Raw genomic sequence first — 26,131 nt, 5'->3', positions numbered from 1 at the left:
CCTTTTGACACCCTTGTTGTAGTGTCTTGATTAAAGAGAGAGAAAATGAGGCTTACCGCCTCCACGAGGCTGCAGGCGCTCCCATGTGCCAGGGATATGGAGTCTCTGCGTGTGACCGGAGGGACCGTGAGGGACACGGGTCGCTGCGTCCTCTGCACGCTCCCGCTGTGGTTGCCGTTACTGTCACTGTACCACGAGCTGCAGTTCACAGACGGCATGCTGCTGTTGAGTTTCTCGTAAGATCCGCTGCCCTCCAACCGCAGAGACGGGATGGGCTGGTAGCATGGCCCTCCGCCGCCGCGGCCGCTGGGACTCGCAGGAGGTGTGGAACACAGACGCGTGAACAGCGTCGGAGAATGACTCCGTCTCAGCAAGGGACTCAACCCTGCCACAGCCAGAGCCTTTAAAAACCAGAAGATGAATAAGTGAAAAGGACAAAAATAATAATTGTCAAGCGTGTGTGTGTGTGCACACATAAGTTCACCTGATGATGCACTAGATGCAGTGGTAGTGCTGTTTTCTGAGAAACATCAGGTCTGTTATGTTTTCTCAGACACTCAAAGTGAAAGGAAGACCGTCGACCTGTGTTGAAAAGCAGATATGCAGTTGACTTTAAGGTCACATTTGAACTACTGATTGTACTGATCTGTATTAACTGTAATGAACGTGTGTGTGAGTATGTACCCAGTGCACTGGGGCAGAGAAAGGCCCGCCGCCGTGGAGACTGCCACGGCCTCCTCTCCTCCCCTACATCCGCCTCCACCATGGGAGCCAACTGCTTGCTCTCTTCATCCTGGAATTCCATCCTGCATCCCGCAAACACACAGAACTCAGAACTTTAAAATATAATTCTATCAAGGAGCCAGAATCTCACGAAACTGTCAAAGTTCGGGTCAAAGTGCATCCCCAAAAATAAGTATTGGACAAAATTTGAAAAGATTTAGTTTGAAGGCTGTCTCTTAGGCTCACAAAGACAACATTCATTTTATCAAAAAATAAAGTAAAAACAACATTGTGTAATGTTATTTAAAATAAGGCATTTCTATCGTGTTTTCAAATGTAATTTATTGCTGTGATCATTGGTGTCACATGATCCTTCAGAAATCATTCTAAAATGTGATTTGCTCCTCAAGAAAGATTTATCAATATTGAAAACATGCAAAAAAATGTTATGATGTATATGGTGAATAGAAAGTAAAATTTTCCAAAATGTATTTGAAATAGGAATCATTTGTAACATTCTAAACGTCTAAAAAAAATGTTTTTTTGTTGTTTTTGCTGAATAAAACGTAATTTCTTTTAAGTAAAATCTTCTTCAAATCAAATGAATTCTATTTTGGGGACCATTATGACCGCTGCTTGGAAGCCACTATTAATATTAGGGGGTGAGGGGTCAGATTCGGCATCCTCTAGTAAGCCATTTTACCAATTTATAGAAAGCAAACTACTATAGGTCATGCATTAAACTATCTCAAGCCCTCCTCTGGTTTATTGTTGTATTAAATATTCTGATATGAACGAAAAGAGAAGAATGAAGTATTACATGTCCATCGAGAGCATGGTCTGATCTCTCTCATCTAGTAGTGTTTCATCGTACGTCTCATCTGTAGATGCTTCCTCTCGCCGGATTATAGGGAGACGACTGTCACTGGAATCAGAGCTAGACAAAACATCAAAACACACAGGTGAACTACAAGCATATTGCCCATCTTCATCATCTGCTTTCAGAAGTTAAAAGAAAGTGAAGAAAGCTCACCTATACAGATAAAAGCAGTTAATTTCTCCTCAATCTTTCATAAGGCTATTATAATGTGAACACAATCCATCATAGCAGCTTGATGTGGTCTGACAAACCTTACAGCACAGGTTTAACTGGTTGTGTCACATTACAGAAGCACTGTTATTATTTTTGCAGAGAAACCTTATGATATTAGATTTAAAAGGAGAAAAGGTTTTGTCAAGGGGCACTTCATGAAGACTGGAGCTCCACTAATGGAAGTAAGTGCATATCCTGTTCTTAGGATTGTACTGAATCTGTGTGAATATAGTACTTTCAGTTTAATAACAGTCAGAGCTGCTTGTGAAATTGATGATTTTGTATTTGGGTCTAAATGAAGAGCCCCTCCAGTACCAGCAGGACGAACTTCAACACAATTAAGTACATGGACTAGCAGAGCAGTTCTTATCTAGTGAGAGCGAAGTCTGTTCTGATAGCAGGGGGAAAGTATTGGAAAAACTACAGTATATGAAAACTAATACAACTCACCATTTGAACGTGCTTACTTGTGATGAACAGGCTACAGTTTCATATTATAAATTAAAAAGGCTCATCCCATTTGTTTTTGTTGATGTCAAAAGGCCTGCATTCAGTCAAACTCTACAGCAGTGTTCCTTTAGTTTTACTTGTATACTACTACTGTGTTTATTAATATTTTTATTAGCTTTTTATATTGTCATTTTAAGTTAAGTAGTAATTGTGTGTTTATCATTTTTTTCCATTTTGCTGCAAATTTATCTGTCAGTATTGTTATTTTAGTATTATTTATATATTATTATGCATATACTATTATATATTATAATAATGTAAATTCGCTTTTTATATTTTACATTTGTATTTTAATTTAGATTTTTTATGTTTAGCTTAAATTGAAGTGTTTGTAATTTGTGTGTTTTTGACTATTTTTATAGCTTAGTTTTTATTTAAGTTTTAATAATTTTTGCGCTTAAAATAGAATGGGTTTTATTTCATTTATCTAATTTAATCTTTTATTTTATTTATCTTTTATTTTATTTATTTATTATGAGTTCTTTGTAGAAAACGTCCAGATTAGGTAGATGCCCCTATCATCAAGAATAACATCAACAACAACGTTCATGTTGCTGAGAATTTAAAGTCTGGGTTCCGACAGAAAAACCAGTTTAGAACCACTTGGCTAGCACATGCTCATTTAGCTGTCAGCCAATCAGGAAAGCCACTCACAGAAATGCTAGAGCGGATCTGTGTGTGATGCACACATTTAGCTTCAGATCCACCCAAGTATGGAAAGAGCATACGACAGCCCTCCAAAGTGATGAGGTCTCTTTCGGTCTTTGTGTGAGGAACGTACCGCATGAAAGTGTCATAGAAACAGCTCCTGGTCCACACGAGACAATCAGGGGCGAGACAAACCACAACCAGGAACCGGATTTTGGCAAACCTGAACAACTCCCCACTAACTCACATTTGCAGCTACAGAAAGCATGTGTCATCATACCTCTTGTTAGGAAAGCACCATGTGGGCCGTGGTAGTGGGACGGAGGTGAGGGACGGTGCCGTGTTTCCGTCCACTGTGCTGATGGTAGGTTTGGGGTACCGATGTCCGATGGCGGTGTTGTTGGCGTTGTTAATGTTGGCGTTGGATCCTGAGGAAGAGTAACTGCTCGGAGTGAAGGTGGAGTCAACGAGCTTCTGATGAGAGGGAGATTCTGCTTCGCCGGGACTCCCAGATTTACTGATGTGCAATGGCCGCTGTGTTGTGAAGGACTGTGGGAAGGAGGCGTGGCCGTCACTCTGGTGGTAGTAGTTGACGTGGTTACCGAAGAGACCTCCAGACCGCTGCAAAGACAAATATACGCATGAAAGTGTTCACATTTACACTAACCTCATCGTCCGTCTCCATTCACACCTGCTTTTAACATCTCCAGTGATTATTCAGTAGATTTCAATGACTACATGCAGGCAATTTCTCATAATACAGAAGCCCTAAACATTATGTCCTATTCTTTATTTTTTGTCTTGTTTTTCTCATTATTATGACATGACTTTATCGAGACCTCAACATAATGTTATTTATTATTTGTTACTGCCTTGTACCTAAAAACCCTCACTTTCAATGCCAGTTGTAAATTTGAAGTGACATGACATTTTAATGTAAACTAAGTGTGAATTTTCTGATCTCAATATGCTTCTGGGACGCATTCCTTCTCTTTTTCAGCTGTATTGAGTGTTACTTGTGATCAAATATTAATACCAAGATAAACAAGGCCAAATGAACATACAGAAGCACACACTTTGAATTCCTGTTTTTCTAAGCTGACTATAAATGTACTTAATAGAGCTATTTGGATTTTCCTTTAACACTCATTTATAACCATCTGGTCTGTGCGATGAGGGCAAAGCGCTGTTATGAACTTAATATGAACATAATGATTTTGTTGTCCTAATAACAAATGAAGAAAAAATAATTCTAAGCCCTCAATGCTGAGCAAAGAATCTAAACAAGCAGCTCTGTAACCCTTCACAGCCCGGTTGGAAGATCTGGCTGATGGTCCCATGCAGGTGGGCAGAAGCTCCGGCGGCAGAAGCCATGATGTGAGCAGAGCGGAGGAGAGGAATACAAGAGGCAACATCAGACCTTTACCCTGAAGATATCATCCTCTGATGCAGCACACACGGTTTCCTTCATGGCTCTCTCCAGCTCCTCCTCCACAGTCAGGTCTCCCGATATCGCTCTTCTGATCTCAGGACCCATATCATGCAGTGTACGCAGGCCAGCCTGGTCACAACACACACAAACAGGCACATTCATATACAAACGAAAACTATAACACTTTTCTGTTATAGCTGATGGTCTTATGTATCCACCTGCAGTGAAAGAGCAGTCTTTGGAGGAATTTTGGCCACCAGGCCCTGTTCCTTGCGCTTCTTAAATTTCCTGAAGTATTCCTGAATCAGGAATGTGGCATAGAACTTCCCCACTGTTACTTCGTCATCTGTTGGGCAAGGAAACACACACACACACACACACACACTCGGGTTTAGATTGTCTTGCTGGTTGGAAGTTATGTTGAACCAGACAAATTAAAGAGTCGATTAGGACTGTGGTTTAAACAGGACCGGAATTCCTCAGAAAGGCAACAGGAGGTTGTAAATCATTCCTAGTGCCACAAGTCAGAAGCAAGATAACCAACCAACTCTTTCACAGAACAGCTTTCAACATTAACACAACTAGAACAATTATTGACAATTTCACTTCGGAGAAGAGATTGTCAAATTTGGGGCAAGTAATCAAGATGCAACGCCGGCCATCACATGTAAACCCATGAGAGTAATAAACAAGATCCTTGGATTGACTTCCCCCCACCTAGCAGAACCAGACTGAAATTTCTAAGGAGACCTTTTCACCTCTGGTCTCCACAGAACATCTTTTGTCAGAGAATGGCACAGGAACTGTCTTTTCTAGATATAAATGGACCAAAATGAACTCAAAAGGACTTATAAATGAATATCAGTCCATCGCTTAACTCCATATTCATTTATATGTAACCCACACATTTGACCCACACATCATGTTTATAATCACTTATTGTGTATGTCTTTTAATAACTATTGAATAGCTTAAGGATACATATTCATGTTTAGTATGTATTAGGGATGTCAACGAATATTCTAAATTCGAATATGTATTCGAATAGTAAAAAAAAAAAAAAAATTTCGAAGGTGAAAATTAATATTCGAATATAAAAAAAATGTGGAAAAAAACGCCCGCGGTAGTAGAGGCGTGGTTGTCTGCTTTGCGAGTGGGCGCGCTAGCGCGCCTGAGGGTTCAGGGACAGGTCACAGGAGTCGCACTGTCTGGCACAGCATCACTGCTGAAAGGTGACGCGTCTTCATGGAAGATGCCAGCAAGTGCAGAGCCCAACTCGACCGCAGCAGAGAAAGTGAGGTAAAATTGTTGACCCGTGAGATAAAGTTGTATGCAAGCTATTTAAGATACAGTTAGCATACCATTCGACAACTAGCAACATGAGGTCACATCTCAAAAATGTGCACCCAAATGAGCATGGCATAATGTGTGGAACTCCAGCTAAACAGTCACGTCTTGACACTTAACGTTACTTTGCATCGCCTGCCACAAGCTCTTTGTCTGCAACACGACAAGAGGCCATAACGGATAAAATAATATCGTTCATTTGTAAGGACATGAGACCGATCAGTATCGCGGATGGGGCACGCTTCGGGGAGTTCTGTCAAGCAATGGATCCGAGGTTTGATTATTTATCGTTTCATGTCAAGGAAAAGTTCCATGTTTACCACAGCACAGCTCGCACATTTGACCAAATAAATGCAGTCTTTGTGAGAACTAGAGGCTTCTTTTAAAAAAATCTTATCGACCCCAAACTTTTGAATGTAATGCTTGACCTTTGACCTTTTGCCACTACTCACCTCCAGCAGGGGGAACGACTTGATCCAGCAGCTTCATGCTGGTCCTCTTCCAGATCTTCTTCACGATGGCCCTGAGTTCCTCATTTGCTTGCTCCAGATTACCTGACACAAACACATACAAAAAGTGACTTTTCTGTGCATGTTTGTTGGCATGTGAATTGATTTTGTTGCAGGCTTATGAACTTGCTTATGACATATTCACACCTTCTGTTTTGATGCGTAGAGCCGTTCGTACTAGAGCAAAGAGAGTTGCATTGAACATCACCGTCCCGTCACTATTGAGAGGCATGTTCATGGACACAAGCCGCTGCAAATGTACAGATTAAGTCAGTCAAGTAAAGTTTTTACACGCACTACAGAATTAGCACATTTTATAATTTGTGTTTGTACCTTGCATGCCACTCGATGTGGACAAAGCTTTCCAAACCCAAGGGGAGGCTGAATCCTGCGCAGCAACGTCACCACATCCAGGTGCTTTATCCGTCCCCTGCAACCACATTACACTCAGATCTCAGTTTCAGTCGCTACAAATAAAAACTCAAATTATTATTAATAATAAGATCTAGAAACTTCAACTGGGATAGAGCAGATGTGAGAAGGCAAAAGAGGAAGTGACTGACTTGGCCTCAGGATCGTATTCTGCCCATATCCTCTTAAACTCATCCAGGTGATGCGGCCCCAATATCGACCAATCACGTGTCAAATAGTCAAAGTTGTCCATTATGACGGCCACAAAGAGGTTAATGATCTGTGGGAGAGGAAGGATCGGAATCATCTTGTGCTAAGGAGACCCCTGAATCACACCCGCTGCTTCTGTTATTATGGATACAGTAAACATTGTACAGAGTAGGGTAAAGGACGCCATGCTGGTGGAGATGATTTCATAGCTGATTTACAGTAACACAGTTGCTTACTGGGAAGGAATATCGATGTCAACTCACCAGGAAGGCGCAAAGCATATAAAAGCTAACAAAGTAGATGATGGCAAAGTGGCTGCCACAGTCTTCACTGTTGTGGTTGACCTCTGACCCCTTCTCACACGGGCGTTTCGGGGAACAGGCCAGCATGATTTCCTGCCATGCCTCCCCTGTTGCACACCTACAGAAATACACAAGCTAATGTGAGAGAGAGAGAGACATTAAACGAGTGAAAGAGAGAGAGAGAGGGAGAGAAACTGACCTGAAGAGCAGCAGAACAGCCTGAGGAAACGTCTGAAAGTTGTTGTTTCGGTTTATCTGGCTGTTGTCCCTCAGGGCAATCTTACCAAACATCTGTAGAGTGACAAAAACATTATCCGTCATGAATCGCTCAACACCGACATGTCCAAGTACAAGCACAGGAGCCATAGCAGACGTGGAGACATTCCTTGGGGAGGCTGTGGAGAGAGTGTGAAGCAAAAGACGCTGGGACTGACCTGCATCCCAATGACGGCGTAGATGAAGAACAGCATTACGATCAGCAAAGCAACATAGGGAAGCGCCTGGGAACAAACCAAGGGAGATGGAGAAGGATTAAATACACAGAGCGAACACAAAATGCAGGAATATAAACATTTCATTTCAACAGCCCCTTTTAGCTCCTTTTGACTCTCAACCCGAATGACGTATAGTCAAATAACAAGTGTGTAGTTAGAAATAAGAAGTAAAATATTTAAATATTTCTTATAAATAAAATTTTATATAAAAAAATTGTATTTAGTGTTCCTGTGGCACAGTGGCAGAGCATTGCGTTAGCAGTGCAAAAGGTTGTGGGTTTGATTCCCAGGGAACACGTTAGGTAAAAAATGTTAGTCTGAATGCACTGTAAGTCGCTTTGGATAAAAGTGTCTGCTAAATGCATAAATTTAATTTAAATATATGATGAAATTCAATGAATGCATTATTTATTTTTTTTAAGCAACACCCAGTTTGCAGTTGGTTTCGAAAGTCTCAGCAAGGCAGAAAATACAGTAAAACTGTAATATTGTGAAATATTACTGCACTTTAAAATACATTTAATACATATTAAAGTGTAATTAATTATTGTGATGGCGAAGCTTAATATTCAGCAGACATTACTCCTTCAGAAATCATTCTAATATTCTCATTTGGTGCTCAAGAAACTCTTCAGATTATTATCAATGCTGAAAACCCTTCACACTTTTGTAAAAACATTCATGCATTTTTAGTATTCTTTGATGAATATAAAATAAAATAAAAAAATTGCATTTATTTAATTGACCCCAATGTTTTTACTGATCCCAAACTTTGGTACATTTTACCATTTTATTTAATATAAACAGGATAATAAAGTGGCAGGACATTAGATTGTTTGCTGATGTTCAATTGCTCACAAAGCCTGACTATGACTTAGGCATAAAGTCTGGACCACAGTGCAAACTTCTCTGTACAGTTGCACAAGAAAGTGCTGTCTAATTTCATTCTACTCACCTGAAAGGATTTAATGAAGGTCCAGAGCAGCGTCCGAATGCCCTCGCCCCGAGACAGGAGCTTCACCAGCCTCATCACACGGAACAGCCGAAAGAATGTGATCGAAATCCTGGCGTTATCTTCAGTGTTTTGGAGGCCCTTTTTCAGCATTACAAACACACACATATGCGTGTTCATGGAGAGGCACACACATATATACACCCAACCATTTGTACACCACCCAATTCAAGGTGACACACACACACACAATCAAGTTAATATGTCTACAACAGCATGTTAAACACCACCAATAGCAAACTACAGAAACACAAAGGATGTCTGGTGGCTTTATGAAACAATGACAATATTCCAAATGAATGCAAAGCATTTATAGATGTCTACCACAATACACAACACCCCTGAAGTAACAATCTAATCATATATACTTTATAAAATGCCCTATAGAACTAACCTGCCATTGAAGCATATAACACTATATTTCATGAGTGATATTAGCATCTGTGTATGCGTCACATTCACAGACACTAAACCACAAATGTTTACAGATGGTATGCTTTGGTAAATTATAATAATGACATTAAAAGTCATTATGAGATACAAATTCCTAATTATGAAAAAAAGCCGAAATTATAAAATAGTAAGTCAATTAGGACAAGTTGAAAAGACAAAAAAAATCGAAATTACGAGATAAGTCAATTAGGAAACAAGTCAACATTGACAAAGTCTATGATGTCTATAATTGACTAATGTCTACAAAGTTAATGACTATAAGACCATAATTATGACTTATCTCATAACTGACTTAGTATGTCAATTTTGACTTATCTTCATATCTTATTATGTCATAATTTTTATAAGTTCATAAATCTTTATCTCATACTGACTCCCCATCTCATAATTTTGTCAAAATTATGATTTACCAAAGCATTATTTTTTTCTTATGTGGCAGGAATGGGCTTATCCATTTGTTAGTGCTTCTTTAAAATCTGATATTTTACTTCACTTATATAATCTAAACATATACACAAAGTTGCGACTTTCTGTTTCAAAGGTGCACTCAGTAGTTTTCTTCCTTCATTAAAAAGTTTCTACAAAAATAATTATATTGTGTTATAATGAATAAAAAAGTGCTTAAAATCATCACTTATTTACAATGAATTCAGCAGTCATATCAGTCACCCAAACACAGTTTTGTTTTACACAGAGAGGGTCAACTCGTGGAAGCCGCCATTTTGAGATCACATGACTAACCAAATGCTATTGGTTTTATCTTGGCAAGACCCCTATTATCTGAAACTTCCGCTTGTGGAATAAATTCAGCGAATTGAGCATTTCTAGAATTGCATAGGCAATTTAATTTTTTTGGTTAGGCACTGCATCCACACCACTAGGTGTCAGTGTAAGCACAACATGAAAAAAATGACTCAGTGCACCTTTAAATATCGAACACCTACATCTACACACACATGCCCTTGAAAAACACAACACAAAAACCAAGAAAAACTGAGAGTTAGCTTCATGCATGTGGACATTGCACAGGAAATCCACAAGCCTCAGCTGATTTCAGAGCTCTGCAACGTCAGTGGTGAACTATCACACCAGAGCTGACCAGCAGAAGCCGACACTGGACTACACACAGAAAGAGCGATAACCATGTGACTACAGCGCACCAATGACAGACATCGCAGCCTAGGGGAGGGGAGAGGTTGAGGCGATGGACACACTACCAGCATATATACATGTGCCTGCCCAATGCCACAGTGATGAGAGAGAACACGTGCGTTCATGCCGAAGTCACATGGTGAATAACAGGCGTCGATGGACAGGTCGACAAGGTGATGGGGGTGGAATGAGAGGTGGGGCTTTGGTTACCGTTGGTCCGTACCATTGGTCTTACCACAGAGGAGGGGGGAGAGGAGGAGGGGTCAGCTGGCTTTAAAGAAAGGCAGACAGATGAAAGCTATAGCAGCGCCAACCACCCACTGTACACCTGTGTGTGTTAGTGTGGGAATACGTGTGGTAAAGTGTCCGTAAGTGTGTTTTGAGGTACATCGGGTCTTGCAGGGGAGACGCCTCATAGCATGTCTGTCTTTCTGCCAGCTGAGGGCGCTACAGCACATGGTCTGTTTGGGGAGGAGCCATATGCTGTTCTGCAGCCGCAGACTGGAGGATGAGTTGGTGACACACGCAGACACATGCGACATCTCTCATGAGCAGAGTCGAGAATCTCTCAGCAGGTCTATTACGGTGTGTGTGTTGCAGTGAGTGAGTGTATGTGTGACTGTATGTAGGTGTGTGTTGAATTTCTACATGCAGAGAGACTGATTTCTAAATCCTCTGCAGTGCCACGATAGACTAAAATGTCTGTCTTTATGTTTCATGCTGTTAGAGGCGATGACAACAGGATTGATTAAATTATTCCTTTGAGATAGAACTGCAGAGGATTTGGCAACCCCAACCATGCATGTAGCACACACATTACAGAACTGGGTCAACGGTATAACTCGTTCCAAATGTGCATCTGTGAGACAGTTAGCATGATAGAATCTCCACACAGAGCCTCTTTCAAAGGGCCGCTCCATATCACAGATATTATCTCACATTGCACAAATATAGAGATTTGGCGCACACTGGTAAACGCTGCCCCCTGGAGGTTACAATCATGTCCATCGGTTGGCTGACACAGAGAGATCCTCAGTTGTTAGGAGAGTCTCATGAAAATAAAGGTCTGGGTTATATTTCACCTGAACTCAAACTTAAAACTAAGAAATTGATTCACTTTATTGCACTGTTGGGTTACAAATGTGCTTGATTATCATGAAAATAATACATTTTTTGACAATTAAGCACAAATAAGCCCACTTCCTCTAATAATGAGTAGGCTACTGCAATGAAAAATATATATCCTACAAATAAAGTAAATTATTAACTGTTATTATTATTAACAACAACAATAATAATAATAGATATTATATTATATTATATTATATTATATTATATTATATTATATTATATTTATTATATTATATAAATGAGAGTTTATTTTAGGAGTATTAAGATGTATTGGATTGTAGGCTTTACATTTGCTTATTTGTCATAAATTTTTAAATAAATAAATGCATTCTAAATAAATAATTAAAATGCATTTTAATACTTTAAAATGTATTCTAAATAAATAATTTAATATTTAATGTACAAATATAAATCATTTATGTATTTCATGTAAATCATTGTTTTGCCAAGATTATTTTTTATATTACAATATTACGTGTGCTGATTTTCTTAAGACTTTTTTTATGAAATTTCTTTTTTTTTTAATGAAAAAAAGTGTTTAATATTGTTTTTTTCATACAAAACAATTTCATGAGACCACCCTGTTAATCAATATAGAAGTTATTTGAATACATCATATTCATAACTGTCTTAGCCAGTTAAGTTCAGTGGTTATGGTCCGATCAGACTGTGAATCGCTAATGAAACAGGGAGCAGGCCTACCAAGAAGAATGTGCGGGTGTAAGAAAGAAAGAGAGAAGACAGAGGAAAAACACTGAAAAAACGGAGGAAAATGTAGAACAGAGAGACAGAGAAGAAGAGGCATTCATAGAGAAGGATGCAATGTGGCATCATCAGCAAGACAGAGCTGGCAAACACTCCCATCTCTCCACCCCCCTGCTTCTGTCCTATCAGACACTGCGAATCAGAGAGCGCCTCCAACAGGCAGGGAGGACAAAGCACTGAGAGGAGCAGAGCGGCCTCAGGGGGAGGAGGGGTGACATTAACGCTTTTCTAAGGGAGAACAGAGTCGTCCGGTTTCACTCTAATCTCCTTGTAGCACTGAGAGGAGGGACTGGCTATCAGCACGGATTCATCAGTTTCATTTTAGATCACTAATCAGATTAATTAACAGGTTAATGAAGCATGAGAAAAAAGTGCTCAGAGTTTTCTCAAAGGAAAGAAAAGGAGGGGGAAAAATAAATCCAAAACAATGCTGGGTCAAAGGTCATGCCTCAAATCAGATGCTGGATGAATAGAAAACTCCAACCAAATCAAACCCAGTCAGTGCTGAAATGGATGTGTATAGCAAAACAGGGGGTATATCTCCAGCACAACTGCTGTCAATCATAAATAACCTTAATTAACATATTTTGATCAGAGAGCCCAAATCTTAAATTCCTTGTTGTTGTTAAAAATGAAAACTTACATAGACCTGTAGTCTTGTATTTTTTTTCTTTTTCTAATAAAGAGTAATAAATAAAACTGAAAATCTAAAATACACCACTCAAAAGTTCGGGGCAGTAAGGTTTCTTTCTTTCTTTCTTTCTTTCTTTCTTTCTTTCTTTCTTTCTTTCTTTTCTTTTTTCTTGCTTTCTCCAGAAAAATATTAAGCAACACAACTGCTTCTAACACTGATTTAAAATTTTTTTTTACTTGACCAGCATATTCAAAGAAAAGAAATTCAGAAATTAAAAACGGCAGACTTCCGGTTGTGTTTAGGACTTTGCTCCAAGATACTTTTTTGTAGGTACTGGAAAATTACATGAATGTACTGAATTTTGTACAAGTACCTGAAATGTAGCCGGAGAGGCATTTTTATCGGTTGCGCTATCAAGACATTTTTCTATGCCCAATTCTGAAACCAGTACTGATGTTTGTGCAAAGTTTCATGAGATTTCGAGCCTGTTTATGCCCTCAAAATGTGATTCACTTTGGAGAAGAAGAAGAAGAACTCAGACCATTGGTGCTCGGGCCATAAATATTCAAATAGAAAACAGTTATTTTATATTGTAAAATTATTATTAGTAGTAGTAGTATATATATTATTATATATTGGAGTGCCTCAGGGCTCAGTTCTAGGACCATTTCTCTTTTCTGTCTACATGGCATTATTAGGTTCTGTCATTCAAAAACATGGCTTTTCATACCACAATAGACAAAAGTAGCTCGCATCTCAGCTTGACATTTCTTGCTGGATGAAGGACCATCACCTTCAACTCAACCTTGCCAAGACAGAACTTCTTGTGGTTCCAGCAAACCCAATGTTTCATCACAATTTCACCATCCAGTTAGGCACATCAGCCATAACTCCTTCAAAAACAGTCAGAAACCTTGGGGTTATGATAGATGGTCAGCTGACTTTCTTAGACCACACTGCTTAAACTACCCAGTCCTGCATATATGCTTTATTTAACATCAAGAAGATCAGGCCCTTTCTTTTGGAACATGCTTCACAACTGCTTGTTCAAGCTGTTGTTCTGTCCAGGCTGGACTATTGCAATGCTCTCTTGGTAGGTCTTTCAGCCAGTTCTACTAAACCTGTACAATTTATTCAGAATGCGGCAGCAATTTAAATTTTAAATGAGCAAAAAAGAATACACGTCACACCTCTGTTTATCAATTTGCACTGGCTACCAATAGCTACACGCATAAAATTCAAGGCATTGATGTTTGCCTAAAAAACCACCACTCTGCACCCCTTTACCTAAATTCATTACTTCAGACTTATGTGCCCTCTAGAAGCTTGCGTTCTACAATTGAAAGTCACTTTATTGTGCCATCTCAAAAAAGCACAAAATCACTTTCACAAGGGTTTAAAATTAAATGTTCCCTCCTGGTGGATTGACCTGCCCAACTCAATCCGAGCAGCTGAGTCCTTAGCCATCGTCAAGAATCGGCTAAAACACATCTCTTCCATCTTTATTTGACCCTCTAACTCTAGCACTCTCTATTCTAATTAAAAAAAAAAACTTTTAGACTTGCACTCTATTGATTTGCTGCTTGTTTACTAAGATAACAATAGCCTTCTAATCTTTCTGGATTTTATCTGTTTTCTTTTTTATATATTATACTATTAATAAAAACAACTAGCTTGCTCTATTCTTTTTCTATTCTTTATGTTTTCTTTTTATGTATTATATAATTTTAAAAAAACCCTGCTACATGTACTGCGTTAAGCTAACTGAAACTTGTTATAGCACTTGTACAGTATATCATTGCTCTTTTTGTTGATTTGATTGCTTCCATTGTCCTCAATTGTAAGTCACTTTGGATAAAAGAGCTGCTAAATGACTAAATATAAATGTAAATATTGTAATAACATTTCACAGTATAACAGTTTTTACTATATTTTTTATCAAACAAAGATAGCATTGGTGTGCATAAGAGACTTTTTTCTTAAACATTAAAAAAAAGAGATTACTGACCCTAAACTTTTGAATGGCAGTTTTGAGTAGTACCTGTACATCAAAACCTAGTGTCTAAGTGGCAAATTCATGCCTGCCATATATTTCCTAAAGATCTAAAAATGAATCTAAAGATGCATTTTCACAGCATGCATAATGTGCACAGATGCGCTACTTTGACAAATCCAACTTTTTACAACATTAATAAAATTTAGATTGAAGTGACGATTTCCGGTTAAACCCAGGAAATCTAGCTGATATGTAACACGTTTAAGAAATATTTTGACCTCATTATGTGCTATTGCCGTTTACAAACATACAAGTGCATACAAGATAAAATTGGTCGACTATTTAAATAAAGCTGAAGAAAAGTGAATATTATACTATCAAAGTGGATACAAAACATTGAAATGAGCAGAAATATGAAATACAAGTTTTTTCAGATGAAAATCTGGGCTCTTCTTTCAAAATGAGTTTGAAGGTTTATGAATTGATTCAACAGTAAAGAAACATTAAATGAATTACAGGGCACATTGATAAGATTGTTCATCCATCTCAATGTAACAATTTCCAAAAGAGTTTAACAGTCTATATTGATTGTGAAGCTGGAACATATCACCCTGAGCACTATACAAGGACATTCATGCCTATGTGTGCGGGTGGAGGGATAAAGCAACTCATCTTTGTTAGTGTAGGAGGGTTAGGGGGGTGCAGGCAGGCAGATTGAGAGAGAGAGAGATTACTTACGTTAACCTCTGTGATGGCTATATCAACAATACTACCCACTACAATAAGGGCATCAAACGTGTTCCATGCATCAACAAAATAATGCTGGACGGAAAACAACAAAACAACAGATAAAAAAGAAATGAAAAAAGAAAAGGAGAGAGGAGAAAATAAGGAAGAAAACAGTTACACATGAACAACTCACAACTCACAGAAGACATGAAGAGAAATCATAAAATCAAATGACGGGTGTGAGGAAATCAAAACGAAATCAGAGAATCCCATGATGAACCGGGACCTGTCATGCTCCACAGCAACAGTTAAACATCCATCAAAATCACCCTGAAAAGAACGGCCAGGGGTCCTGGGTTAGTTCAGGTGGGATTGTTAGTTACAGAAAAACAACATACATCGCGGCCTGGAGGATGAAAAGAAGCGTTCGCTCTCTATCTCTTTCACGGGGTCTACCGAAAAACTCTCCTGTACGAACACTTTTGTCCTGCACGTGTGCCCTAAATTAACCTCTCACCGCCACAGGGTCGACCTGCCACTGCAGCCATCTTGCTGTCAGAACAGGAAATGAAGAGTTGGAGGAGACAGCAGGAGCAGAGAATGGCAGGAAGCACAGGGGGAATGAAAGACAGCAGAGATGGACAGGAGAGCAAAAGAGAGAAAAGGGAGTTGGGAAGAGAGAGGGAAGGAGAGAGGTGGCGATGTACTTACGTTGATCTCACTCAGAATGACGTCTATAATGCTGCCAATTACGATGAGGAAGTCAAAAACATTCCAGGGGTCACTAAAGTAACCCTACACAGGATGAGGGGAAGGTGGGGGTGAGGGGTGAGAGAGGGCAGTTAGAGAGGCAGAATTGACCATCACTAGCCCTGCCGTACCCATGATGCATGAGCACAGTCAACCCACAACGTTAGCCAATCAGCATTCAGCACAACAAAATCAGCCCATCTATAGACTTTCAGGAAATTACTGATTAAACAAGTCCATTTCCTCAAGAAAAACGTTCTTTGATTTGTGCTGATGCTCTCGTTTAAAAGAAAAAGATAGTTTTCAGGGCTCTATGGGAAGTCGCTTCACCCTGCGAGTAATTCTGAGCGGATGGCATCTCTACTGACACCATCTTTACAATATCTGATTTGCGCTTAATAGGGCAGGAAAACCTTTAATGGACTGGAAATGGCTGCCAAGTTATGCGAGAAATAATACTCTTTAAACACTGATGAATTACGTCTTAAGGCAGGCGATGAAACTCATTTCTAGAGAAGAGCGAGAGAGAGACTTTCATTTTACGTTACATTAATTTCAGTTCTCATCTGGGGCAAAACTAGCGACTGTAGTAAAACATTTTAAAGACATATAGGTTAAATAAGTGAGATTTCTGAAGAGTGTTATACACTGTAAACTGTGCATTTGATGACAAACACAAAATGAAGCCAAAACCATTTAGCCTGGAGGACAGCTGTGAAAACTGGTTGTTAAACAGCACATGGCAAAAAAACATCAAGAACAGAAAAAACACTGCAAAGTTCTGTATAATAAATGCTTGGTAAGATACGGACATCGATTTTAAGAATAGCTTACAGTCTAATCATCTCAAATCTGATCTTTTTTTAAATAATAAAATACAATTTCATTAATTAAAGACTTAATCTTTAGAAGTTCTTGTATACAAAAGTCTAATAATAAATCTAGTTTCACTGTTTAATGGAACGCTTTGGCATGAAAATCAGCTTTTCTCACATAATACTGTACATTAAAACATGCAGGGCGTACCCTGGGTTTGAAGGCGATGAGTTTGAGGATCATTTCCACAGTGAATAGGCCGGTGAACAACATATTGAGGATATTCATGGCTTTGCTGAACGACTGAGATTGGCCATGATGCTGCAAGCACACAATCAAACAGATTTTAAATATATTTTTTTTTAAATATTCGGTGTGTGTATTTGACTATATGCATTAGTTCAGTTACTGCGCATACGTACCTGCATGGCCAGGCAGATGGTGTTGAGAAGAATGAGGGTGAACATCAGGTATTCAAAGTAGGTGGAGTTCACCACGTACCAAACCTTGTACTGATACGGGTTCTTGGGGATGTACCTGCGCAGGGGACGGGCCTTCAGGGCATATTCCACACACTGACGCTGTACACACACAGAAATGTATGGAGATATAATTAGAGTTACAATTTCAAACAATCTCTGTGTTCCTTTAGAGATACTGTCTCCAGTCTACCTGGTTTTTGTCCAGCTCACAGTTTTTGTACTCTTGTTCTCCTTGCTCCTGAAATGTCACTATGACGAAACCTACGAATATGTTCATCATGAAGAAGGCAATGATGATGATGTAGATGATGAAGAATATAGAGATGATCACACGGTAGTTATAGATTGGGCCAACATCCTCTGTATGGGAGTCAATGCCTCTGTAGAGGAGCCTGTGGGAGAACAGAAAGCTTCTTGTCAGTGTTTGGAATCCCTGCTTTTAAAATTATTAAGTAATTTACAGTAATATTTAAGGAGTCATTAGCTTTTAGAAACTGGTATCATCAAATCTCACATGTATTGGCATCGTCTACAGAAACTGTCATATTGTGATTGTGTACCATTCAAACGTGTCTTTTTATTCAGCAGGGTCGCATTAAACTGATCAAAAGTGTGACAGTAAAGACATTTATAAATACATTTCATTTGAGAAATTAATATAGGTTCATTTCAATTTAAAGAATGACGAAAAATGTATTGGTTTCCACAAAAAATATGAACATGAAATGTTTCTTGAGCACCAAATAACTAATCATTCTAAAATAACCATATTACAATGATTTTTGAAGGATTACGTGACACTAAATACTGAAATAATGGCTGCTGAAAACTATGACCAAAAAACCCTGATATATATAAATATACAGTATGTGAAGAAGAAGTATGTGTGTAAGCAAGTTTGAGTGTGTTTGTGTATCGCACCCTGGCCAACCCTCAAAAGTGGACACGGCAAACAGAGCCATCATGCCCTGCAGGACATCATCAAAGTTGAATTCACTGTTCTCCCATAAACGATGTGCTTTCTCTGGCTTTCCAACATTCCCATCTTTGTATAATATATAGGACCCTCTGTAATAAACAAACAGTGCACACATATACATATGAATGAGCTGTTTTTATTGTTAATGCTACTGTAAACTTTGTGCCCAAAGAAAGAGGGCTGTTACCTGCATTCAGACTGTGTCTGTTTAGAGGAGTCTGTGCAGAAGAAGAATTTGCCCTAGAAAACAAACATCAGAACAGGACTAAAATTCCATTCATTTTCTCTATGAAGAACTAGATTTTCAGCAATAATGTATAAACCTTTCACTGTTTTGCTCTTCTACAGAAGTACGTGTTGTGAGAAAGCACAAATTACCTTGAAAAGTTGAACACCAATACAGGCAAACATGAACTGCAGCAAAGTGGTGACGATGACGATGTTCCCGATGGTACGGATGGCTACAAACACACACTGGACCACATGCTGGGGATGCAAACAAAGCTCTCAGTTCAAATAAATGCTCAGAGCATCCATCACACTATATGGAAAGTGAAGGTTAGAGTCATCTGAACAGTTTTTGTGATTGTTTCTTTTTTTTTTTTTGGTAAAAGAGAGACTCACTTTGAGGCCCTTGGCTCTGTTGATTGCTCTCAGGGGCCTCAACACCCTCAGCACTCTGAGAATCTTCACTACGTTAATGGCACTTGACCTGTGAATCACAATACAGTTCATTACTGATCATGTGACCTACACTATACAGAGAATTAAATGACCTCGGACAGCAGAGGAGGTAAATGCATTTCCCCATTCAACTCTGTTAAAGGAACACTCCACTTTTTTCGAAAACAAGTTCATTTTCCAACTTCCCTAGAGTAAAACAGTTAAATTTGACCATTTTCGAATTCATTCAGGCGATCTCCAGGTCTGGCGGTAGCACTTTTAGCTTAGCTTAGCATAGATCATTGAATCTGATTAGACCGTTAGCCTGGAAATAGTCCCCAGCAACTATTGCTACAACTACACAAACTAGCTGGGGACTATTTTCAGGTGCTGTGTAATATCATTGCACCAGTGGTATGGTAGCAAAGTTCCTTGATTATTACGCCGGAATGAGAGTATAGTTCCTAGCCATATCGGCCTAGAAAATCTCAAATTTTCATTTTCCGTCGATCTTAATACATGATGTAACTTCGGAAGAGTCAAGTTTTAAATAGGAAAAATATAGAAACTCTTTGGTCATTTTTGAGAGAGATGCTAACGGTCTAATCAGATTCAATGATCTATGCTAAGCTACCGCCAGACCTGGAGATTGGCTGAATGGATTTGAAAACAGTACAACTCAACTGTTTAACTCTAAAAATGAGCCTATTTACAAAAACAACAACAAAAAAATAAATAAAAAACTACACTGGCACCAAAGTCTAAATGAATAAAAAAAACATTTGTTTTATTATAAAAAATTAAAAAATAATTAGAAGACTATATATATATATATATATATATATATATATATATATATATATATATATATATATATACACACACACACTACATACAGAGAGCATCTTGATTATTATTTATATACAATTATAGTACTTATTGATATTTTAAACTAACTTTCATTTTTATATTTTCCTTTTTTTTTTATTCGAGTTTAAGTCATTTTGTTATGTGATTAAAATAATAATTATTTTTTATTGTTTTTCATTTTCATACTTCAACATACTTTTTACATTTATTTCAGTTGCGTAGTTGCCAAGGCAATGTTTTTCCATCTAATATTTATCATTTTATTTATTTCAGTTTAATTTCAATTACCAAAAATATTTGGAATAGTTTTGAATAGTTTCAGTTTTAGTTAACAGAAAACAACAATGAATTGGCCAGACACAAATCACATTTGATTGGACATTGGTATTAAAAAGCGTTACACTGAATATGTTATTCGTGACATGAGAAGCAGTTGTCCGGGTAAGTTTGTCAGTTAGTTTGGAAAAAGGTACTTACTGAACTCCAGAAGAGATCAGAGACACACTGACCACCACCAGATCCAAAATATTAAAATAATTCCGACAAAATGAACCCTTATGTAGGAATGCTCCATACGCGGTCATCTGAGAGGAAGAGCGGACAGATGGAGAGAGTCAGTGAGGAATTAGATGAGTATGGAAGAAACACAGAGAAGCCTGTAGTAGGAAAGATTAGCATTAAATGAACTAGGACACTTTTACCTTTAAAATGTAAAATTACCTTCAGTATGATCTCTATGGTGAAGATTCCTGTAAACACATAATCTGCATAGCCTAGAATCTAGCAGAGAAAAAGAGAGGCGCTCATATCAGAGCCTTATAACAGCAGTGCTACAAATGTGATGTACATGTCAGTGTGTGTTTGTGTGTACCTGATTCCTGAATGAGTCATTATTCACTGGGTCCTCCGCTGCCAGTGAAATACTGCTCAGCAGTATAAAGAACAGGATTAAATTGGTGAAGATGTTATGGTTTACAATCTTATGACACAAAACCCTGAACCTACAGAAGAGAGAGAGAGCAGGAAAACAGGTTTTTGAGAGACACTTTTGGATTTGGATTTTGAATACATACTAAGTAACATAACCCACTGATGTGAAAATCGATATATGTGGTTTTCATACTTGTTATTGGGGCTGAAAATAAAGAAAGCTCTGGCTTCTGGCATGGGGACAGCTTTCTCCTTCAGCTGAATGTCCGAAAGTGGTCGTGGACGAGGACCTACTGGCATCTCTGGCTCCTCATCGTCCTCCTCTCCTGTTGAAAAGAACCAACAAGAAAGACTTTTTGGAAAGAATTAACTGACTAACTGACTAACCACTAACTGCATCAGACACATCAGTTCCGCACACGTCTTTGCATTACTGTAAAAAAAGAAAAACGTAAAGATGACATGGACCAGGAAATGTGTTGAACTTGGGGGAAATCAACAAGAGTAAAGAGAAAGACGTCTTTGCTCATCTGAAAAACAGTTCACATAGAGTGTTCCCAGAGCTGAATAAAACAGGCCTTGGCTCCTTCAGATTTTTATTTTTTTCATGAAAACAGTATATTCAGTATTATTTTTTAAGCACTTTCACACCTGGGAAATCGTTCACAGGATATGGATTCTTCTCCTCATTCTCCTCCCCTGTGTACTCATCTATGTTGATCTAAAATCAGAAAGCAAACAATTTTTAAATATTTGTAGAATATTTATTATAAAGCATTAATAATTCTCAGTATAATTATAAATATTTATCATTTTTCACCCCACAAATTACTGTAAAACATTTAAAAAGAATAATTCATTATTACAAAAAATTTAAAATAGTTGGCATCTGTACATCTGTGTAATTCAGTCTGTCGTCTGTATGTAACTTTTTTAATTACATACAATAAACAATAACACTAGTGTATTTTATCATGTTTTTGTTGCCACTATCGCCAGGCTGTGCGCACTATATTCCTATTAATCTGTTCCCTTAATCTGTGTTTTACTGTGGCCTCTTGCTAGTGACCTTGGTGGCAGTCTCTCCATCAGAAGTGATGGATTTGAGTTCAATCTTTTCCTCTTTCTTTTCATCCTCCAGAGGTGGTTTCTCAGAGTTCTGGCGCTTCTCTGGACTGGCCGTCCTGTAAGACAGAAACTGCATCATGAATGTGTGCGTGTGCAGCTTTACGGTCCCGCTAAGCACCTGTATTTACAGCTCTTCAGAGGGGCAAAAACACTTCTATAAAATGATCCTTAATTTCCTCAATGTTTAGCTAATGAAGTCATAACTGATACACTTAATGAGCTCATTAGGCAGAGGGCAGGAGATCTTTATAGGAAGGTTTTACGGCCCCTCAGATCATCTCAAAGCATTGTACTCATGTGAACTGTGAGTCAGTGAACCTGGCCAGCTTCTTCCTCTCTTTCTCCTCCTCTTCCTCTTTCTGCGCTGATGTCAGACTCTCTGCGTCTGCCAGGTTGTCCACGGCAATGGCCAAGAAGACATTCAGGAGGATGTCTGTTTAGAGTTCAGGAACAGAAATAGCTGTTTTATAATGAACTCTTTTATTTTGTGTCACCTCATGCTGTGTTCAACAGGTTTAAGGATACAGTTTCCGCAGATGAAGAGGATGATGAAATAAATGCAGACAAGCATGCCAGGAAAAGAGGGCCCACCGTACGCCATGATCCCATCATACATCACAGAGTTCCAGTCCTCTCCGGTCAAAATCTACAAATCACAAAATCAAAAATGGCTCAGGTTTGAAGACAGATGAAGAGTGTGTGCAGTGGTTCAGACTGTGGCAGAACCTGAAAGACGGTGAGGAGCGACTGCGGGAAGTTATCGAAGGTGCTGCGGCGCGTCTCGTCAAAGTTGAACTTGCCACCAAAGAGCTGCATTCCGAGCAGACTGAAGATGATGATGAACAGGAAGAGCAGCAGAAGCAGGGACGCGATAGAGCGCACCGAGTTCAGCAGAGATGCCACTAGATTACTGAGAGAGTTCCAGTACCTGAGAGAGGAAAGTCAGCATTAATACAAAGTCTCAACCCACAATTCAAAACATAAACATACACGTCTCTGACACATACCTGGTGATCTTGAAGATGCGGAGCAGACGCACACAGCGCAGCACAGAGATGCCGAGGGGTGACATGATCTTAGTCTCTACCAGGATAGTCTCCAGAATTCCACCGCACACCACAAAACTGTCGAAGCGGTTGAAAAGGGAGACGAAATAGGCCTGTAGGCCCAGACTGTACATCTTCAGCAGCATCTCACCAGTAAAAAGAGCCAGCATCACCTTATTGGCAATATCTGTAAGCACAGAAACAACACGTCCATCCACTATGAGATTTATACAGCACAGAGACCTGAAAAGCCATTCATTACAGTTTTTTTTTTTAACCCTCTGGGGTATGAAGGTGTTTCGGAGTTTTTAATATATTAATAATGGCTAAAGTATCCACCGTATCTAGTAATACAAAATAAATAGAAATAGAAATAAATACTTGAATTAATATTTAAACTGATCAGTTGGTTTAAACTGATGCTAGGTGGTGCTAGCACAGTGGATAAGACACATGGCTTTGGTGTGAGAGACCTGGGTTCGAATCCACTGTGAGACACCAATGTGTCCCTGAGCAAGACACTTAACCCCTAGTTGCTCCAAAGGTGTGCGACCTCTGACATATGTGGCAATTGTAAGTCGCTTTGGATAAAAGCGTCAGCTAAGTGAATAAATGTAAATGTAATGTAAAATGATCAAAAGTGACAGTAAAGACATTTTACAATGATAAAAATATATCTCTATCTCGGGAAAAAAATGCTGTTTTCAACATTGACAACAATTGGAAATTGTTTCTTAAGTCCAGATCAGGATATTAAAATGCTTTCTAAAGGTGACACTGAAGACTGGGGGTTTCTGTCACTGTCTTCTGTCTTTCTGTCACTGTCTTCTGTGAGTGTTGTGTTTGTTTGGTGCCATGTGCTCTCTCCTGTCCTTTTCTGACTCCGCCCACATTGTCACCTCATCATTGTTTTAGTTGCTTCACCTGTGTTTCTCCCTTGCTCCCGGACACATTTACCTTCACTCTGCGCACCTGTAACTCACTTACACACACACAGCTGTTCCCCATTTGTTCATTAGTATATATTCTTGTCTCACCCACCACTCTGCCTGGCTGTATTGTCTAATGTTATATGTTAATCGTGTTCCTAGTTCTTGAATTAAGGCTTGTTCCCTGTTATTCATTTCTGTTTTGTTTTTGCCTTGTTGGCCTTTTTGTACTCTTTTATTAAAAAGTTATATTTCCCTGCATTTGGACCCAGACCCTGTTCTTTCCTCTGCGCGTCCTACCTTGCCGTGACAGGGGTAATGACTGCTGAAGAGTGTGTCTATAAAAATAATTATATATATATATACAGTACAGACCAAAAGTTTGGACACACCTTCTCATTCAAAAAGTTTTATTTTCATGACTATGTAAATTGTAGAGTCACACTGAAGGCATCTAGGGCTATTTGACCAAGAAGGAGAGTGATGGGGTGCTGCGCCAGATGACCTGGCCTCCACAGTCACCGGACCTAAATCCCAATCGAGATGGTTTAGGGGTGAGCTGGACCGCAGACTGAAGGCAAAAGGGCCAACAAGTGCTAAGCATCTCTCGGGTAACTCCTTCAAGACTGTTGGAAGACCATTTCAGGTGACTACCTCTTGAAGCTCATCAAGAGTATGCAAAGCAGTAATCAAAGCAAAAGGTGGCTACTTTGAAGAACCTAGAATATGACATATTTTCAGTTGTTTCACACTTTTTTGTTATGTATATAATTCCACATGTGTTAATTCATAGTTTTGATGCCTTCAGTGTGAATCTACAATTTTCATAGTCATGAAAATAAAGAAAACTCTCTGAATGAGAAGGTGTGTCCAAACTTTTGGTCTGTACTGTATAAATATATATAGTGTGAAATCACAGAATCAGCATTGGGTTATTTACTTAAAACGCTTGAGTAAAGTAGTATTATTAACAGAGCATCCTTGGTAAGCAAAGTTTTTCAGTATAGACTAGGGCTGAAACGATTCGTCGAGTAACTCGATTACAAAAAATGATCGAGGCAAATTCCTCTGCCTCGAAGCCTCTTTTAATTTATTTAAAATCTCACATCAGGTTCTTTTGCAATGATTTTTTTAATGTGACACAATGCGTTTACGTGGTGTGTGTACTGTCCATTGCAAGATAGAGCTGGCATACCACAACTAGGGCCCTATGATTTCGGAATGGCATGGAAATTTGCCAAATTATGAATTAATCATAAATAGGTCATTGCACTTACATCAAATCACGATATGGACTAATATCTGTAAATATTAAGCCGGAACAGTCTATTTAAATATGAATCCTGCGTGTCTGTGTTAATGAATGGAGCAGAAGCGCGTCTTCCTTTATCACACACACTGAAGCGCGCGTGATGCTCCGGTGATTTCAGCATCTGCTGTCTCAATAAATAAGGACGTGAACGCATGAACAACATCTCCAGAACTGCCCTGACAGTCACTTCATGAGCATTTGACCGTTTGATTTGAGTAAAAACTAGAGTCACATCACATACACAGAACTGTAAAGGTACGTCAACCCGTCAAAATAAAAGTCCTGTTTAGTTTAAAGACAAGTATTTGCCAGAGATGTATTACTATTGTTCAGCAGAATGTACATAGCCTACTACTACAAAAAAAAAATCTAACTTTTTTTTAGGTTTAATCACACAACATTTCTTCAATGTTTTATTTTTAATAGTAAATCCCCTTTGTTTATCAAAAAGTTAAGTTTGCTTAATTTTCAATAATTAAAAGATAAATTAATGTTTTATGTGTTTAATGTTTAATGTGCATCTCAGAAAATGCTTTATTTAAAACCCCAACTGAATGGCACTTAAATGCACTTAATTCATCTGTCAACTTTATTGTCATTGTTCACAGTACAAGTACAGACAGAGAAACAATGGGTAATAATTAATTTTTTTTTTTTTTGAGGTATGCATTGCAT

The 26,131-nt window shown here is 38.6% G+C and overlaps 1 protein-coding gene across 4 annotated transcripts in view; it reads right to left on the bottom strand.

Annotated features, from left to right (window-relative positions):
- LOC132099005 (voltage-dependent L-type calcium channel subunit alpha-1C-like) overlaps positions 1-26,131 on the bottom strand; it is a 131,304-nt gene that overhangs the window by 3,569 nt on the left and 101,604 nt on the right. Inside the window, exons 13-46 of one of the 4 annotated variants that reach the window (XM_059505351.1) lie at positions 23,177-23,402; positions 22,896-23,097; positions 22,695-22,815; positions 22,488-22,602; positions 22,111-22,225; positions 21,693-21,762; positions 21,235-21,367; positions 20,983-21,112; positions 20,832-20,891; positions 20,589-20,695; positions 19,203-19,290; positions 18,957-19,064; positions 18,766-18,818; positions 18,521-18,667; positions 17,790-17,991; positions 17,540-17,698; positions 17,328-17,438; positions 16,263-16,346; positions 10,520-10,567; positions 8,635-8,772; positions 7,620-7,685; positions 7,385-7,476; positions 7,147-7,303; positions 6,826-6,953; positions 6,596-6,692; positions 6,410-6,512; positions 6,206-6,307; positions 4,625-4,752; positions 4,395-4,535; positions 3,255-3,595; positions 1,544-1,660; positions 685-806; positions 485-582; positions 57-401 (exon numbers count right to left, since the gene is read on the bottom strand). In XM_059505351.1, the coding sequence (XP_059361334.1) occupies positions 57-401; positions 485-582; positions 685-806; positions 1,544-1,660; positions 3,255-3,595; positions 4,395-4,535; positions 4,625-4,752; positions 6,206-6,307; positions 6,410-6,512; positions 6,596-6,692; positions 6,826-6,953; positions 7,147-7,303; positions 7,385-7,476; positions 7,620-7,685; positions 8,635-8,772; positions 10,520-10,567; positions 16,263-16,346; positions 17,328-17,438; positions 17,540-17,698; positions 17,790-17,991; positions 18,521-18,667; positions 18,766-18,818; positions 18,957-19,064; positions 19,203-19,290; positions 20,589-20,695; positions 20,832-20,891; positions 20,983-21,112; positions 21,235-21,367; positions 21,693-21,762; positions 22,111-22,225; positions 22,488-22,602; positions 22,695-22,815; positions 22,896-23,097; positions 23,177-23,402 (4,454 nt within the window). Of the gene's footprint in view, positions 1-56; positions 402-484; positions 583-684; positions 807-1,543; positions 1,661-3,254; positions 3,596-4,394; positions 4,536-4,624; positions 4,753-6,205; positions 6,308-6,409; positions 6,513-6,595; positions 6,693-6,825; positions 6,954-7,146; positions 7,304-7,384; positions 7,477-7,619; positions 7,686-8,634; positions 8,773-10,519; positions 10,568-15,560; positions 15,645-16,262; positions 16,347-17,327; positions 17,439-17,539; positions 17,699-17,789; positions 17,992-18,520; positions 18,668-18,765; positions 18,819-18,956; positions 19,065-19,202; positions 19,291-20,588; positions 20,696-20,831; positions 20,892-20,982; positions 21,113-21,234; positions 21,368-21,684; positions 21,763-22,110; positions 22,226-22,487; positions 22,603-22,694; positions 22,816-22,895; positions 23,098-23,176; positions 23,403-26,131 lie in introns of all 4 variants that reach the window. The other 3 variants (XM_059505353.1, XM_059505352.1, XM_059505355.1) reach the window with 3 other exon arrangements.

This window comes from Carassius carassius, chromosome 22 (genome assembly GCF_963082965.1).
Source record: "Carassius carassius chromosome 22, fCarCar2.1, whole genome shotgun sequence".
NCBI lineage: Eukaryota > Metazoa > Chordata > Actinopteri > Cypriniformes > Cyprinidae > Carassius > Carassius carassius.
The sequence above is the reverse complement of the archived record's forward strand: the minus strand, read 5'-3'. Positions and strand labels throughout refer to the sequence as shown.